Here is an 18,666-nt window from a genome sequence, read left to right as displayed (position 1 = left end):
CTGAAAATGTTCCCCTTTATTTCAGACGTTGACAGCATTTGGTCAAACGTGTCATCTTTCGTGGAGCGACAGATGACCTTGCAAAAGGTGAGAGCACTTTAGAAAGTCGATATTGCCATAGTTAGTGGTCAGTCAGTTCAGCTAAACTGAGTGTATAGCAGAGGATGTTTTTAGCAGTTTGAAGCTTATTTACTGCATTTCTACACAATTTAAAAACTGGAAAATGCTATTTGACGAACAGCAAAATGAAACAAAATGACATCAGGTATTAATTATCATGCAGTATCAGGTTTAAAGGTGTGTGGAACTGTGTGTAGGCTACAATCAGTGGGGGAAAAGTACCCACATGTCATACTTGAGTAAAAGTAAAGATACCTTAATAGAAAGTGACTCAAGTAAAAGTGAAAGTCACCCAGTAAAAGTCTAAAACTATTTGCTTTTAAACATACTTAAGTATCAAAAGTAAATGTAATTGCAAAAATAAACTTGTGTATCAAAAGTAAAAGTATACATCATTATCCATTCCTTATATTAAGCAAACCAGATGGTACCATTATCTGGTTTTATTTCTCACGGACAGACAGGGGCAAACTCCAACACTCAGATAGAATTTACAAACCAAGCATGTGTGTTCAGTAAGTCCACCAGGTCAGAGGAGGTAGGGATGACCAGGGTTGTTATCTTGGTAACTGTGTGAATTGGACCATTTTCCTGTCCTGCTAAGCATTCGAAATGTAATGAGTACTTTTGGGTGTCAGGGAAAATGTATTGAGTAAAAAGTACATTATCTTCTTTGAGAATGCAGTGGAGTAAAAGTAAAATATAAATAGTAAAGTAAAGTACAGCTACCCCAAAAAATGACTTAAGTTGTATTTTACTTTACACCACTGGCTACAATGTCAACCACTACTCAACCTCGTCATAAATTGACTCATTTACTTGTGGAACGGTACATACAGTGAACATGAAATAGATGCATAATACATGCTATCAAGTCACGACAAAGACCGACATTAAATGCTGACATCAGTGTGAAACAATCTGGCCTTAATGGCCATGTACTCTTATAATCTCCATCCGGCACAGCCAGAAGAGGACTGGCCACCCCTCAGAGCCTGGTTCCTCTCTAGGTTTCTTCCTAGGTTCCTGCCTTTCTAGGGAGTTTTTCCTAGCCACAGTGCTTCTACATCTGCATTGCTTGCTCTTTGGGGTTTTAGGCTAGGTGTCTGTATAAGCACTTTGTGACATGTACTGATGTAAAAAGGGCTTTTGATTGCTTGAGTAACCGATGCATAAAACAGCTGACTGCGAATGCAAATTATGCCAGATAAATCCTACACATGCATTGAAATAAAAGGCATAGCCTACATCAGACTTACTTAGGCCTTTAATTGACAAGGACGCATGAAGACAAACAAACTCGACTAAAGAATGACGAATATCATGAAATACAAAGGGAAAATCTAATTTTTAAAGGGCACTAAGGCCACGCCCGTGATTCAGCACCGCTGAATGGACAGCTCCTCGGTACAGGCATAGTGGAGCTCTGTGACGTGGTGCTGAATGGACAGCGTCTCGGTACAGGCATAGTGGAGCTCTGTGACGTGGTTCTGAATGGACAGCTCCTCGGTACAGGCATAGTGGAGCTCTGTGACGTGGTGCTGAATGGACAGCTCCTCGGTACAGGCATAGTGGAGCTCCGTGATGTGGTGCTGAATGGACAGCGTCTCGGTACAGGCATAGTGGAGCTCTGTGACGTGGTGCTGAATGGACAGCGCCTCGGTACAGGCATAGTGGAGCTCTGTGACGTGGTGCTGAATGGACAGTGCCTCAGTACAGGCATAGTGGAGCTCTGTGACGTGGTGCTGAATGGACAGTGCCTCGGTACAGGCATAGTGGAGCTCGGTGACGTGGTGCTGAATGGACAGCGCCTCGGTACAGGCATAGTGGAGCTCGGTGACGTGGTGTTGAATGGACAGCTCCTCGGTACAGGCATAGTGGAGCTCCGTGACGTGGTGCTGAATGGACAGTGCCTCGGTACAGGCATAGTGGAGCTCCGTGACGTGGTGCTGAATGGACAGCTCCTCGGTACAGGCATAGTGGAGCTCCGTGACGTGGTGCTGAATGGACAGCGCCTCTGTCTAGTAGTCAGCTACAGGGCATTCGGAAAGCATTTAGACCCCTTCCCTTTCCAACATTTTGTTACATTACAGCCTTAATCTAAAATGGATGTAAAAAAAATTCATGTTGATATTTTCACAAATGAATTACAAATAAAAAACAGAAATACCTTACTTACATAAGTATTCAGATCCTTTGCTATAAGACTCAACATTGAGCTCAGGTGCATCCTGTTTCGATTGATCATCCTTAAGATGTTTCTACAACTTGATTGGTGTCCACCTGTGGTAAATTTAATTGATTGGACATGATTTGGAAAGGCACACACCTGTCTATATAAGGTTCCACAGTTGACAGTGCATGTCAGAGCAAAAACCAAGCCCTGAGGTTGAAGGAATTGTCCGTAGAGCTCCGAGACAGGATTGTGTTGAGACACAGATCTGGGGAAGGGTACCAAAACATTTCTGCAGCATTGAAGGTCCCCAAGATCACTGGTCGCCCGGCCAAACTGAGCAATTGGGGGAGAAGGGTCTTGGTCAGGGAGGTGACCAAGAACCCGATGGTCACTCTGACAGAGCTCCAGAGTTCCTCTGTGGAGATGGGAGAACCTCCCAGAAGGACAACCATCTCTGCAGCACTCCACCAATCTGGCCTTTATGGTAGAGTGGCCAGACAAAAGCCGCTCCTCAGTAAAAGGCACATGACAGCCCACTTAGAGTTTGCCAAAAGGAACCTAAAGGAATACTCAGACCATGAGAAACAAGATTCTCTGGTCTGATGAAACCAAGATTGAACTCTTTATCCTGAATGCCTGGCACCATCCCTACAGGGAAGCATGGTGGTGGCAGCATCATGTTGTAGAGATGTTTTTCAGCAGCAGGGACTGGGAGACTAGTCAGGATCGAGGGAAAGATGAAAGGAGCAAAGTGCAGAAAGAACCTTGATGAAAACCTGCTCCAGAGCGCTCAGGACCTCAGACTGGGGCGAAGAGTCACCTTCCAACAGGACAACGACCCTAAGCACACAGCCAAGAGAATGCAGGAGTGGCTTCGGTACAAGTGTCTGAATGTCCTTGAGTGGCCCAGCCAGAGCCCGGACTTGAACCCGATCGAAACATCTCTGGAGAGACCTAAAAATAGCTGTCCAGCGACGCTCCCCATCCAACCTGAAGGCGCTTTAGAGGATCTGCAGAGCAGAATGGGAGAAACTCCCCAAATACCGGTGGACCAAGCATGTAGTGTCATACCCAGGAAGGCTCAAGGCTGTAATCACTGCTAAAGGTGCTTCAACAAAGTACTGAGCAAAGGGTCTGAATACTTATGTAAATGAAATATTTCAGTTTTATTTTTTAAACCTGTTTTTGCTTTGTCATTATGGGGTATTTTGTGTAATTTTAGAATAAGGCTGTAACGTAACATAATGCGGAATAAGTCAAGGTGTCTGAATACTTTCTGAATGCACTGTATATAATTATTTAATTTGTGGGCAGTTAGAAATGTTTTGGGCACAGTTAGGTATCCTACAATGCGTATATGAAAATCATAACTGGTATGCAGATCTTTAGAAATGGTAGGATGAATTGTAAATTGGCACTCCACATGAAAAAGGCTGCAGACTCCCCTGCTATAGGCTGTATGAAGCCACCCTTGTCGAACGGCTCGTAGGCCTACAGTGTACCATGACAGTGTACCATGACAGTGTACCATGACAGTGTACCATGACAGTGTACCATGACAGTGTCATTGTCTCACGTGCTTCATTCAGAGATGATCCTCATGTGTGCGCACAGTTCATTTTTGCATTTCCTTTCATCGCCATGGAAGGGAAACATCCTGAGAATATTGAAGCATTTTGTATCAACAAGGTGGCTCCGAGAATATTGATTGCAACATTTCCCTGGTGGTATGTTACCTACGCAGGTGGATTATCTGTGTGATTATTATATTTAATAACATCCACACTATAGCTAAATAACTTAGCTATGTTTAATGACGTTTTGCCAGCAAGATAGATCAGTAAAAATATCTAATTTTAACTGAGGAAGATGGACAAGCAAGCTTGATAGAGTGAGAGATGGAAATGCATGGTTGTTTATTCCAGAGGCAGGTAGGGATCAGGTAGACTACAGGCAGGGATCAGGGAATCTACAGGTAGGAATCAGGTAGACTACAGGCGGGGATCAGGGAGTCTACAGGTAGGAATCAGGTATGGTTCAGGTAGGGATCAGGTAGACTACAGGTAGGGATCAAGTAGACTGCAGGTAGGGATCAGGTAGACTACAGGTAGGGATCAGGTAGGCTACAGGTAGGGATCAGGTAGACAACAGGTAGGGATCAGGTAGACTACAGGTAGGGATCAGGTAGACTACAGGCGGGGATCAGGGAGTCTACAGGTAGGAATCAGGTATGGTTCAGGCAGGGATCAGGTAGACTACAGGTAGGGATCAAGTAGACTGCAGGTAGGGATCAGGTAGACTACAGGTAGGGTTCAGGTAGGCTACAGGTAGGGATCAGGTACACTACAGGTAGGGATCAGGTAGACTACAGGTAGGGATCAGGTAGACTACAGGTAGGGATCAGGTAGCCTACAGGTAGGATAAGGTAGGCTACAGGTAGGGATCAGGTAGACTACAGGTAGGGATCGGGTAGACTACAGGTAGGGATCAGGTAGACTACAGGTAGGATCAGGTAGACTACAGGTAGGGATCAGGTAGACTACAGGTAGGGATCAGGTAGCCTACAGGTAGGATCAGGTAGACTACAGGTAGGGTTCAGATAGGCTACAGGTACGGATCAGGTAGGCTACAGGTAGGGATCAGGTAGTCTACATGTAGGATCAGGTAGGCTACAGGTAGGATCAGGTAGACTACAGGTAGGGATCAGGTAGACTACAGGTAGGGATCAGGTAGACTACAGGTAGAGATCAGGTAGACTACAGGTAGGGATCAGGTAGACTACAGGTAGGGCTCCTGTAGACTACAGGTAGGATCAGGTAGACTACAGGTAGGGCTCAGGTAGACTACAGGTAGGATCAGGTAGACTACAGGGAGGGATCAGGTAGACTACAGGTACGGATCAGGTAGACTACAGGTAGGGATCAGGTAGACTACAGGTAGGATCAGGTAGACTACAAGTAGGGATCAGGTAGCCTACAGGTAGGGTTCAGGTAGGCTACAGGTAGGGATCAGGTAGACTACAGGTAGGGATCAGGTAGACTACAGGTAGGGATCAGGTAGACTACAGGTAGGGATCAGGTAGACTACAGGCGGGGATCAGGGAGTCTACAGGTAGGAATCAGGTATGGTTCAGGTAGGGATCAGGTAGACTACAGGTAGGGATCAGGTAGACTACAGGTAGGATCAGGTAGACTACAGGTAGGGATCAGGTAGACTACAGGTAGGGATCAGGTAGCCTACAGGTAGGATCAGGTAGACTACAGGTAGGGTTCAGATAGGCTACAGGTACGGATCAGGTAGACTACAGGTAGGGATCAGGTAGGCTACATGTAGGATCAGGTAGGCTACAGGTAGGATCAGGTAGGGATCAGGTAGACTACAGGTAGGGATCAGGTAGACTACAGGTAGGGATCAGGTAGGCTACAGGTAGGGATCAGGTAGACTACAGGTAGGGCTCAGGTAGACTACAGGTAGGATCAGGTAGACTACAGGTAGGGCTCAGGTAGACTACAGGTAGGATCAGGTAGACTACAGGGAGGGATCAGGTAGACTACAGGTACGGATCAGGTAGACTACAGGTAGGGATCAGGTAGACTACAGGTAGGATCAGGTAGACTACAAGTAGGGATCAGGTAGCCTACAGGTAGGGTACAGGTAGGCTACAGGTAGGGATCAGGTAGACTACAGGTAGGGATCAGGGAGTCTACAGGTAGGGATCAGGTAGACTACAGGTAGGAATCAGGTAGACTACAGGTAGGGATCAGGTAGGGATCAGGTAGGGATCAGGTAGACTACAGGTAGGGATCAGGTAGACTACAGGTAGGGATCAGGTAGACTACAGGTAGGGATCAGGTAGACTACAGGTAGGGATCAGGTAGGCTGCAGGTAGGATCAGGTAGCCTACAGGTAGGGATCAGGTAGACTACAGGTACGGATCAGGTAGACTACAGGTAGGGATCAGGTAGGCTACATGTAGGGATCAGGTAGACTACAGGTACGGATCAGGTAGACTACAGGTAGGATCAGGTAGACCACAGGTAGGGATCAGGTAGACTACAGGTATGGATCAGGTAGACTACATGTAGGGATCAGGTAGGCTACATGTCGGGATCAGGTAGGCTACATGTAGGGATCAGGTAGACTACAGGTAGGGATCAGGTAGGCTATATGTAGGGATCAGTTAGACTACAGGTAGGGATCAGGTAGGCTACATGTAGGGATCAGGTAGACTACATGTAGGGATAAGGTAGGCTACATGTAGGATAAGGTAGACTATAGGTAGGGATCAGGTAGACTACAGGTAGGGATCAGGTAGGCTACATGTAGGTATCAGGTAGCCTACAGGTAGGATCAGGTAGACTACAGGTAGGGATCAGGTAGACTACAGGTACGGATCAGGTAGACTACAGGTAGGGATCAGGTAGGCTACATGTCGGGATCAGGTAGGCTACATGTAGGGATCAGGTAGACTACAGGTAGGGATCAGGTAGGCTATATGTAGGGATCAGTTAGACTACAGGTAGGGATCAGGTAGGCTACATGTAGGGATCAGGTAGACTACATGTAGGGATAAGGTAGGCTACATGTAGGATAAGGTAGACTATAGGTAGGGATCAGGTAGACTACAGGTAGGGATCAGGTAGGCTACATGTAGGGATTAGGTAGGCTACATGTAGGGATCAAGTAGACTACAGGTAGGGATCAGGTAGACTACAGGTAGGGATCAGGTAGGCTACATGTAGGGATCAGGTAGGGATCAGGTAGACTACAGGTAGGGATCAGGTAGACTACAGGTAGGGATCAGGTAGCCTACAGGTAGGATCAGGTAGACTACAGGTAGGGATCAGGTAGACTACTGGTAGGGATCAGGTAGCCTACATGTAGGGATCAGGTAGCCTACAGGTAGGATCAGGTAGACTACAGGTAGGGATCAGGTAGACTACAGGTACGGATCAGGTAGACTACAGGTAGGGATCAGGTAGACTACAGGTAGGATCAGGTAGACTACAAGTAGGGATCAGGTAGCCTACAGGTAGGGTACAGGTAGGCTACAGGTAGGGATCAGGTAGACTACAGGTAGGGATCAGGGAGTCTACAGGTAGGGATCAGGTAGACTACAGGTAGGAATCAGGTAGACTACAGGTAGGGATCAGGTAGACTACAGGTAGGGATCAGGTAGGCTACAGGTAGGGATCAGGTAGGGATCAGGTAGGGATCAGGTAGACTACAGGTAGGGATCAGGTAGACTACAGGTAGGGATCAGGTAGACTACAGGTAGGGATCAGGTAGGCTGCAGGTAGGATCAGGTAGCCTACAGGTAGGGATCAGGTAGACTACAGGTACGGATCAGGTAGACTACAGGTAGGGATCAGGTAGGCTACATGTAGGGATCAGGTAGACTACAGGTACGGATCAGGTAGACTACAGGTAGGATCAGGTAGACCACAGGTAGGGATCAGGTAGACTACAGGTACGGATCAGGTAGACTACATGTAGGGATCAGGTAGACTACAGGTAGGGATCAGGTAGGCTACATGTAGGTATCAGGTAGCCTACAGGTAGGATCAGGTAGACTACAGGTAGGGATCAGGTAGACTACAGGTACGGATCAGGTAGACTACAGGTAGGGATCAGGTAGGCTACATGTCGGGATCAGGTAGGCTACATGTAGGGATCAGGTAGACTACAGGTAGGGATCAGGTAGGCTATATGTAGGGATCAGTTAGACTACAGGTAGGGATCAGGTAGGCTACATGTAGGGATCAGGTAGACTACATGTAGGGATAAGGTAGGCTACATGTAGGATAAGGTAGACTATAGGTAGGGATCAGGTAGACTACAGGTAGGGATCAGGTAGGCTACATGTAGGGATTAGGTAGGCTACATGTAGGGATCAAGTAGACTACAGGTAGGGATCAGGTAGACTACAGGTAGGGATCAGGTAGGCTACATGTAGGGATCAGGTAGGGATCAGGTAGACTACAGGTAGGGATCAGGTAGACTACAGGTAGGGATCAGGTAGCCTACAGGTAGGATCAGGTAGACTACAGGTAGGGATCAGGTAGACTACAGGTAGGGATCAGGTAGCCTACATGTAGGGATCAGGTAGCCTACAGGTAGGATCAGGTAGACTACAGGTAGGGATCAGGTAGACTACAGGTAGGGATCAGGTAGACTACAGGTAGGGATCAGGTAGGCTACATGTAGGGATCAGGTAGGCTACATGTAGGATAAGGTATTGTACGTTGTTCAGTTGTGTTTATTTTCATACCAATACATGAGAGCAAAATTGCAGTAGCCTCTGGGGCAAATGAATACAAATATCAATTAGGCCTGCAGCTATCACAGCCCATATTTTAATAGCAATAAAATAGCTTTATATTTCGATTGGTCACCAAAAATGAGGGCTCCCTCACCTCTCAATTCCCAATTCGATCAACCCCTGGCTATCAGATTACAACAAGGTTTACGAAATGCCGACATCAAACTCAAAGCAATCGGCGCGCTGACTAAACAGCTGACTGGCAAAGCAAACTGGCACCGTCTCTGTTCTCTGCTTTCTACAAGTGAGAGAAAAGGGCAGCTGCTCTCCGAGCGATGCCAGTCAGCCAATGAAAGCCAGCTGTTGTATTTTAATTGGGATTGGAATGAATTGAGTTTAACTTGACATTTTTGCTCTGGAGCTACAGTAGTGTATGAATATCAACTCTGAAATAGGACTATTTTACCATGTGACATAGATTTGAAGCTGGCAGTTGTCTTATTGCCCAATTTTCAGTGAGACTAGGAAATCTTTCAGCTCTGAGGAAAGTTAGGCAAGGAATTAGGAAAGTAAATATGACATATCATAAATAGTAGAGGCATTATCATGATTGTCCTTCAGCTATATTCATCATCAGGTCTAGGAGAACTGGTTGACAACTTGTTGTGTCTGTCTGTCTGTCTGTCCAGGGGGTCTACATCGCAGGCCTGGGAACCTTCACCTTCTCTCAGCAGAAGCTGGACGTAGGCAACAAGTTTGTTTTGATCCAGCGACCCATCTTCCTGCTCTCTGAGAAGCTGTCCCAGTCACACGGCCTCAAGCAGGTCAAACCGCTGTCTGCAGGTGAGTGGCGATGGGCCAACAACACAGACACACACACACACACACACACACACACACACGAGTATGCATGCACGCACACAGACACACACACGAGACATCTTCTGTCAACGCTGGCACGTTTATGTGAACGAGCGCAGATATCAAGCCTGAGTTGTGCTGATAGCCTGCTGAGCTAAAGCCTGGGCAGCAGCTTGGGGAACTAGTACAATTATTCAGGTGTCAGGAAAGATGATTAATCATCCCACTTCCATTCATTATGTTACAGTGATACCAGCAATGTGTCCCATAGAAACACTATGTTACAGTGATACCAGCAATGTGTCCCATAGAAACACTATGTTACAGTGATACCAGCAATGTGTCCCATAGAAACACTATGTTACAGTGATACCAGCAATGTGTCCCATAGAAACACTATGTTACAGTGATACCAGCAATGTGTCCCATAGAAACACTATGTTACAGTGATACCAGCAATGTGTCCCATAGAAACACTATGTTACAGTGATACCAGCAATGTGTCCCATAGAAACACTATGTTACAGTGATACCAGCAATGTGTCCCATAGAAACACTATGTTACAGTGATACCAGCAATGTGTCCCATAGAAACACTATGTTACAGTGATACCAGCAATGTGTCCCATAGAAACACTATGTTACAGTGATACCAGCAATGTGTCCCATAGAAACACTATGATGAAAGAGAATGAATGAGAAAACCCAGTGCACAGCTGTGTGTCTAAATCCAAGTGCTGCTTTTAGCAGCGGCAACACAATGACATGTCCGCTCTAGTCGTTGTATTTCTATGTGTGTGCCTGTGCCATCCGTCTGTCCGTCCGTCATCACTGCAGGGGATGTGCCACTGGTCCAGCTCAACTTCACAGCCCTGTCTGTGGAGAGTCTGTTGGGAATGGGATAGAGAGAGCCATCTTGATGTGTTAATATGTCTGTCTGTGGAGAGTCTGTAGGGAATGGGATAGAGAGAGCCATCTTGATGTGTTAATATGTCTGTCTGTGGAGAGTCTGTTGGGAATGGGATAGAGAGAGCCATCTTGATGTGTTAATATGTCTGTCTGTGGAGAGTCTGTTGGGAATGGGATAGAGAGAGCCATCTTGGTGTGTTAATATGTCTGTCTGTGGAGAGTCTGTAGGGAATGGGATAGAGAGAGCCATCTTGATGTGTTAATATGTCTGTCTGTGGAGAGTCTGTTGGGAATGGGATAGAGAGAGCCATCTTGATGTGTTAATATGTCTGTCTGTGGAGAGTCTGTTGGGAATGGGATAGAGAGAGCCATCTTGATGTGTTAATATGTCTGTCTGTGGAGAGTCTGTTAGGAATGGGATAGAGAGAGCCATCTTGATGTGTTAATATGTCTGTCTGTGGAGAGTCTGTTGGGAATGGGATAGAGAGAGCCATCTTGGTGTGTTAATATGTCTGTCTGTGGAGAGTCTGTAGGGAATGGGATAGAGAGAGCCATCTTGATGTGTTAATATGTCTGTCTGTGGAGAGTCTGTTGGGAATGGGATAGAGAGAGCCATCTTGATGTGTTAATATGTCTGTCTGTGGAGAGTCTGTTGGGAATGGGATAGAGAGAGCCATCTTGATGTGTTAATATGTCTGTCTGTGGAGAGTCTGTTGGGAATGGGATAGAGAGAGCCATCTTGATGTGTTAATATGTCTGTCTGTGGAGAGTCTGTTGGGAATGGGATAGAGAGAGCCATCTTGATGTGTTAATATGTCTGTCTGTGGAGAGTCTGTTGGGAATGGGATAGAGAGAGCCATCTTGATGTGTTAATATGTCTGTCTGTGGAGAGTCTGTTGGGAATGGGATAGAGAGAGTCATCTTGGTGTGGCTGAGCCTTATCCAACCCAGGTTGTCTGTCTATACACGACTGTTAGCCTGCTGAGCTAAAGCCTATAGCTTTAACTTGGATAACAAAGTATTCAGGTCTCAGACAAGCAGGTTAGTCATCACAGGAGTCCAGTACACTAACACTAGGAATGTGTGTCATCCATCTGTCATCACAGGAGTCCAGTACACTAACACTAGGAATGTGTGTCATCCATCTGTCATCACAGGAGTCCAGTACACTAACACTAGGAATGTGTGTCATCCATCTGTCATCACAGGAGTCCAGTACACTAACACTAGGAATGTGTGTCATCCATCTGTCATCACAGGAGTCCAGTACACTAACACTAGGAATGTGTGTCATCCATCTGTCATCACAGTAGTCCAGTACACTAACACTAGGAATGTGTGTCATCCATCTGTCATCACAGGAGTCCAGTACACTAACACTAGGAATGTGTGTCATCCATCTGTCATCACAGGAGTCCAGTACACTAACACTAGGAATGTGTGTCATCCATCTGTCATCACAGGAGTCCAGTACACTAACACTAGGAATGTGTGTCATCCATCTGTCATCACAGGAGTCCAGTACACTAACACTAGGAATGTGTGTCATCCATCTGTCATCACAGTAGTCCAGTACACTAACACTAGGAATGTGTGTCATCCATCTGTCATCACAGGAGTCCAGTACACTAACACTAGGAATGTGTGTCATCCATCTGTCATCACAGTAGTCCAGTACACTAACACTAGGAATGTGTGTCATCCATCTGTCATCACACGAGTCCAGTACACTAACACTAGGAATGTGTGTCATCCATCTGTCATCACAGGAGTCCAGTACACTAACACTAGGAATGTGTGTCATCCATCTGTCATCACAGGAGTCCAGTACACTAACACTAGGAATGTGTGTCATCCATCTGTCATCACAGGAGTCCAGTACACAAACACTAGGAATGTGTGTCATCCATCTGTCATCACAGTAGTCCAGTACACTAACACTAGGAATGTGTGTCATCCATCTGTCATCACAGGAGTCCAGTACACTAACACTAGGAATGTGTGTCATCCATCTGTCATCACAGTAGTCCAGTACACTAACACTAGGAATGTGTGTCATCCATCTGTCATCACAGTAGTCCAGTACACTAACACTAGGAATGTGTGTCATCCATCTGTCATCACAGGAGTCCAATACACTCATCCATCTGTCATCACAGGAGTCCAGTACACTAACACTAGGAATGTGTGTCATCCATCTGTCATCACAGCAGGGGACGTGCCACTGGTCCAGCTCAACTTCACAGCCCTGTCTGTGGAGAGCCCGTTTGAGCGTCATGTGGTGGAGGGCTGTGTGAGAGAGACTCTGCTGGTGTTGCTGAGAGCCGTGGCCACCGGACGCTCAGTCCTCTTCACCTTCCACGACATCGGAGAGCTGTTGTTCTGCCAGAGCAAAGTCAAGATGAAGTTCTACCACGACTTTGTCACCGCCCTGGACGGCAGCGGGAAGCTGCTCTTGGCACTCTCCAATGTCAGTAGGGTGGATTAGATATGTCATGTAGGTAGTGTGTGTATCGGGGACGGGGGTTGGGTAGGTTGTGTGTGTGTGTGTGTACAGTATGTGTGTGTGTGTGTGTGTGTGTGTGTGTGTGTGTGTGTGTGTGTGTGTGTGTGTGTGTGTGTGTGTGTGTGTGTGTGTGTGTGTGTGTGTGTGTGAGAGAGAGAGAGAGAGACATAGAGAGTGAGCAGGTGTGTATGATTGTACAAGTGCGTTTGTATTTGTGTTGATGACAATCCCCCTATCCACTCTCTATCCCAGAGACCTGGCACCAGCAACTCTGTCCTGTTTGGGAGATCCAGCATACCAGGGACCAGCAACACCATCATCCTCCCCAGGATCTCTTCTGAACAGCGGGGGAAGGACTGGGGAGAGGAGGCCCTGGCCCAGGTCCAGACAGACTCAGACAGGAAGGAGGAGAATAGAGGTGAGGGAGAGACAGTGGTGTAATCTAGTCCTCTAAAAACATTAAGGGTTTTTATTGCCAAATTCAACTGATGGCCAAATTCAATTGCTTTGGATTAGCTCAGTGAATATCTCGATCAGATTGAGGGGTTTTAATGGGTGTAACGTCTCTGGTGATAGATATGTGTTGGGCTCACTTAACCTTGATAACCCTGTGTTGGAGAGAAAGGTAAGCTAATATAACATTATCTAGATTTAGGGGCGCATCCCAGAACATGTATTTCTCTTCCTACGGTAGCTTCATCTGTCAAGTCTTTCTCATCTATAGTTATGTTACCATGTGTACCCAGAGTCCCTGATGACTCCGCGGTCCAGATCTAGACACACCCTGCACCCAGCCAAGGTCAACGGGATCAGTCTCACTGATGACCTGGAGCCCAGACCTCCAGCAGCGACCAACACTGACAGGTATTGTTATTGTCGGCCTCACTGCTAACCCCAGCTGTTGTCGGCCTCACTGTTAACCCCAGCTGTTGTCGGCCTCACTGTTAACCCCAGCTGTTGTCGGCCTCACTGTTAACCCCAGCTGTTGTCGGCCTCACTGTTAACCCCAGCTATTGTCGGCTAACACTGTTAACCCCAGCTATTGTCGGCTACCACTGCTAACCCCAGCCATTGTCGGCTAACACTGCTAACCCCAGCTATTGTCGGCTAACACTGCTAACCCCAGCTATTGTCGGCTAACACTGCTAACCCCAGCTATTGTCGGCTAACACTGCTAACCTCATCTCCTACTGACCAGGCTGCATCCCAAATGGCATCATATTCCATATGTTATGTAGTGCACTACTTCATAGGGCTTTGGTCAAAGGTAGTGCACTACATAAAGAATAGGGTGCCGTTTGGGACATAGCCACACACTGCCACAGGATAGTGAGTGACGCTTGACCCTGGTTGGTCTCCTCTCTAAACCTGTTAATCCAGGACAGTAACACAACACCCTGGTTGGTCTCCTCTCTAAACCTGTTAATCCAGGACAGTAACACAAGACCCTGGTTGGTCTCCTCTCTAAACCTGTTAATCCAGGACAGGAACACAAGACCCTGGTTGGTCTCCTCTCTAAACCTGTTAATCCAGGACAGTAACACAACACCCTGGTTGGTCTCCTCTCTAAACCTGTTAATCCAGGACAGTAACACAAGACCCTGGTTGGTCTCCTCTCTAAACCTGTTAATCCAGGACAGTAACACAAGACCCTGGTTGGTCTCCTCTAAACCTGTTAATCCAGGACAGTAACACAAGACCCTGGTTGGTCTCCTCTCTAAACCTGTTAATCCAGGACAGTAACACAAGACCCTGGTTGGTCTCCTCTCTAAACCTGTTAATCCAGGACAATATGACAAGACCCTGGTTGGTCTCCTCTCTAAACCTGTTAATCCAGAACAGTAACACAAGACCCTGGTTGGTCTCCTCTAAACCTGTTAATCCAGGACAGTAACACAAGACCCTGGTTGGTCTCCTCTCTAAACCTGTTAATCCAGGACAGTAACACAAGACCCTGGTTGGTCTCCTCTCTAAACCTGTTAATCCAGAACAGGAACACAAGACCCTAGTTGGTCTCCTCTCTAAACCTTTTAATCCAGGACAGTAAAACAAGACCCTGGTTGGTCTCCTCTCTAAACCTGTTAATCCAGGACAATATGACAAGACCCTGGTTGGTCTCCTCTCTAAACCTGTTAATCCAGGACAGTAACACAAGACCCTGGTTGGTCTCCTCTAAACCTGTTCATCCAGGACAGGAACACAAGACCCTAGTTGGTCTCCTCTCTAAACCTGTTAATCCAGGACAGGAACACAAGACCCTGGTTGGTCTCCTCTCTAAACCTGTTAATCCAGGACAGGAACACAAGACCCTGGATGGTCTCCTCTCTAAACCAGTTAATCCAGGACAGTAACACAAGACCCTGGTTGGTCTCCTCTCTAAACCTGTTAATCCAGGACAGTAACACAAGACCCTGGTTGGTCTCCTCTCTAAACCTGTTAATCCAGGACAGTAACACAAGACCCTGGTTGGTCTCCTCTCTAAACCTGTTAATCCAGGACAGTAACACAACACCCTGGTTGGTCTCCTCTCTAAACCTGTTAATCCAGGACAGTAACACAAGACCCTGGTTGGTCTCCTCTCTAAACCTGTTAATCCAGGACAGTAACACAAGACCCTGGTTGGTCTCCTCTCTAAACCTGTTAATCCAGGACAGTAACACAAGACCCTGGTTGGTCTCCTCTCTAAACCTGTTAATCCAGGACAATATGACAAGACCCTGGTTGGTCTCCTCTCTAAACCTGTTAATCCAGGACAGTAACACAAGACCCTGGTTGGTCTCCTCTAAACCTGTTAATCCAGGACAGTAACACAAGACCCTGGTTGGTATCCTCTCTAAACTTGTTAATCCAGGACAGTAACACAAGACCCTGGTTGGTCTCCTCTCTAAACCTGTTAATCCAGAACAGTAACACAAGACCCTGGTTGGTCTCCTCTCTAAACCTGTTAATCCAGGACAGTAACACAAGACCCTGGTTGGTCTCCTCTCTAAACCTGTTAATCCAGGACAATATGACAAGACCCTGGTTGGTCTCCTCTCTAAACCTGTTAATCCAGGACAGTAACACAAGACCCTGGTTGGTCTCCTCTAAACCTGTTCCTCCAGGACAGGAACACAAGACCCTAGTTGGTCTCCTCTCTAAACCTGTTAATCCAGGACAGGAACACAAGACCCTGGTTGGTCTCCTCTCTAAACCTGTTAATCCAGGACAGGAACACAAGACCCTGGATGGTCTCCTCTCTAAACCTGTTAATCCAGGACAGTAACACAAGACCCTGGTTGGTCTCCTCTCTAAACCTGTTAATCCAGGACAGTAACACAAGACCCTGGTTGGTCTCCTCTCTAAACCTGTTAATCCAGGACAGTAACACAAGACCCTGGTTGGTCTCCTCTCTAAACCTGTTAATCCAGGACAGTAACACAAGACCCTGGTTGGTCTCCTCTCTAAACCTGTTAATCCAGGACAATATGACAAGACCCTGGTTGGTCTCCTCTCTAAACCTGTTAATCCAGGACAGTAACACAACACCCTGGTTGGTCTCCTCTAAACCTGTTAATCCAGGACAGTAACACAAGACCCTGGTTGGTCTCCTCTCTAAACCTGTTAATCCAGGACAGTAACACAAGACCCTAGTTGGTCTCCTCCCTAAACCTGTTAATCCAGGACAGGAACACAAGACCCTGGTTGGTCTCCTCTCTAAACCTGTTAATCCAGGACAGGAACACAAGACCCTGGATGGTCTCCTCTCTAAACCTGTTAATCCAGGACAGTAAAACAAGACCCTGGTTGGTCTCCTCTCTAAACCTGTTAATCCAGGACAGTAACACAAGACCCTGGTTGGTCTCCTCTCTAAACCTGTTAATCCAGGACAGTAACACAAGACCCTGGTTGGTCTCCTCTCTAAACCTGTTAATCCAGGACAGTAACACAAGACCCTGGTTGGTCTCCTCTCTAAACCTGTGAATCCAGGACAGTAACACAAGACCCTGGTTGGTCTCCTCTCTAAACCTGTTAATCCAGGACAGTAACACAACACCCTGGTTGGTCTCCTCTCTAAACCTGTTAATCCAGGACAGGAACACAAAACCCTGGTTGGTCTCCTCTCTAAACCTGTTAATCCAGGACAGTAACACAAGACCCTGGTTGGTCTCCTCTCTAAACCTGTTAATCCAGGACAATATGACAAGACCCTGGTTGGTCTCCTCTCTAAACCTGTTAATCCAGGACAGTAACACAAGACCCTGGTTGGTCTCCCCTCTAAACCTGTTAATCCAGGACAATATGACAAGACCCTGGTTGGTCTCCTCTCTAAACCTGTTAATCCAGGACAGTAACACAAGGCCCTAGTTGGTCTCCTCTAAACCTGTTAATCCAGGACAGTAACACAAGACCCTGGTTGGTCTCCTCTCTAAACCTGTTAATCCAGGACAATATGACAAGACCCTGGTTGGTCTCCTCTCTAAACCTGTTAATCCAGGACAGTAACACAAGACCCTGGTTGGTCTCCTCTAAACCTGTTAATCCAGGACAGTAACACAAGACCCTGGTTGGTATCCTCTCTAAACTTGTTAATCCAGGACAGTAACACAAGACCCTGGTTGGTCTCCTCTCTAAACCTGTTAATCCAGAACAGTAACACAAGACCCTGGTTGGTCTCCTCTCTAAACCTGTTAATCCAGGACAGTAACACAAGACCCTGGTTGGTCTCCTCTCTAAACCTGTTAATCCAGGACAATATGACAAGACCCTGGTTGGTCTCCTCTCTAAACCTGTTAATCCAGGACAGTAACACAAGACCCTGGTTGGTCTCCTCTAAACCTGTTCCTCCAGGACAGGAACACAAGACCCTAGTTGGTCTCCTCTCTAAACCTGTTAATCCAGGACAGGAACACAAGACCCTGGTTGGTCTCCTCTCTAAACCTGTTAATCCAGGACAGGAACACAAGACCCTGGATGGTCTCCTCTCTAAACCTGTTAATCCAGGACAGTAACACAAGACCCTGGTTGGTCTCCTCTCTAAACCTGTTAATCCAGGACAGTAACACAAGACCCTGGTTGGTCTCCTCTCTAAACCTGTTAATCCAGGACAGTAACACAAGACCCTGGTTGGTCTCCTCTCTAAACCTGTTAATCCAGGACAGTAACACAAGACCCTGGTTGGTCTCCTCTCTAAACCTGTTAATCCAGGACAATATGACAAGACCCTGGTTGGTCTCCTCTCTAAACCTGTTAATCCAGGACAGTAACACAACACCCTGGTTGGTCTCCTCTAAACCTGTTAATCCAGGACAGTAACACAAGACCCTGGTTGGTCTCCTCTCTAAACCTGTTAATCCAGGACAGTAACACAAGACCCTAGTTGGTCTCCTCCCTAAACCTGTTAATCCAGGACAGGAACACAAGACCCTGGTTGGTCTCCTCTCTAAACCTGTTAATCCAGGACAGGAACACAAGACCCTGGATGGTCTCCTCTCTAAACCTGTTAATCCAGGACAGTAAAACAAGACCCTGGTTGGTCTCCTCTCTAAACCTGTTAATCCAGGACAGTAACACAAGACCCTGGTTGGTCTTCTCTCTAAACCTGTTAATCCAGGACAGTAACACAAGACCCTGGTTGGTCTCCTCTCTAAACCTGTTAATCCAGGACAGTAACACAAGACCCTGGTTGGTCTCCTCTCTAAACCTGTGAATCCAGGACAGTAACACAAGACCCTGGTTGGTCTCCTCTCTAAACCTGTTAATCCAGGACAGTAACACAACACCCTGGTTGGTCTCCTCTCTAAACCTGTTAATCCAGGACAGGAACACAAAACCCTGGTTGGTCTCCTCTCT

At 46.8% G+C, this 18,666-nt stretch overlaps 1 protein-coding gene across 4 annotated transcripts in view; it reads left to right on the top strand.

Annotated features, from left to right (window-relative positions):
* LOC115188712 (coiled-coil domain-containing protein 81) overlaps window positions 1-18,666 on the top strand; it is a 48,654-nt gene that overhangs the window by 6,279 nt on the left and 23,709 nt on the right. For all 4 annotated transcript variants that reach the window (XM_029747441.1, XM_029747440.1, XM_029747442.1 and 1 more), the window contains exons 2-6: window positions 26-87; window positions 9,248-9,401; window positions 12,539-12,798; window positions 13,087-13,252; window positions 13,581-13,698. In XM_029747441.1, coding sequence (XP_029603301.1) covers window positions 26-87; window positions 9,248-9,401; window positions 12,539-12,798; window positions 13,087-13,252; window positions 13,581-13,698 — 760 coding nt within the window. The remainder of the gene's footprint in view (window positions 1-25; window positions 88-9,247; window positions 9,402-12,538; window positions 12,799-13,086; window positions 13,253-13,580; window positions 13,699-18,666) is intronic.

Source organism: Salmo trutta, unplaced genomic scaffold, assembly GCF_901001165.1.
Source record: "Salmo trutta unplaced genomic scaffold, fSalTru1.1, whole genome shotgun sequence".
Taxonomy (NCBI): domain Eukaryota; kingdom Metazoa; phylum Chordata; class Actinopteri; order Salmoniformes; family Salmonidae; genus Salmo; species Salmo trutta.
This window is presented reverse-complemented; position numbering and strand designations above follow the sequence as displayed.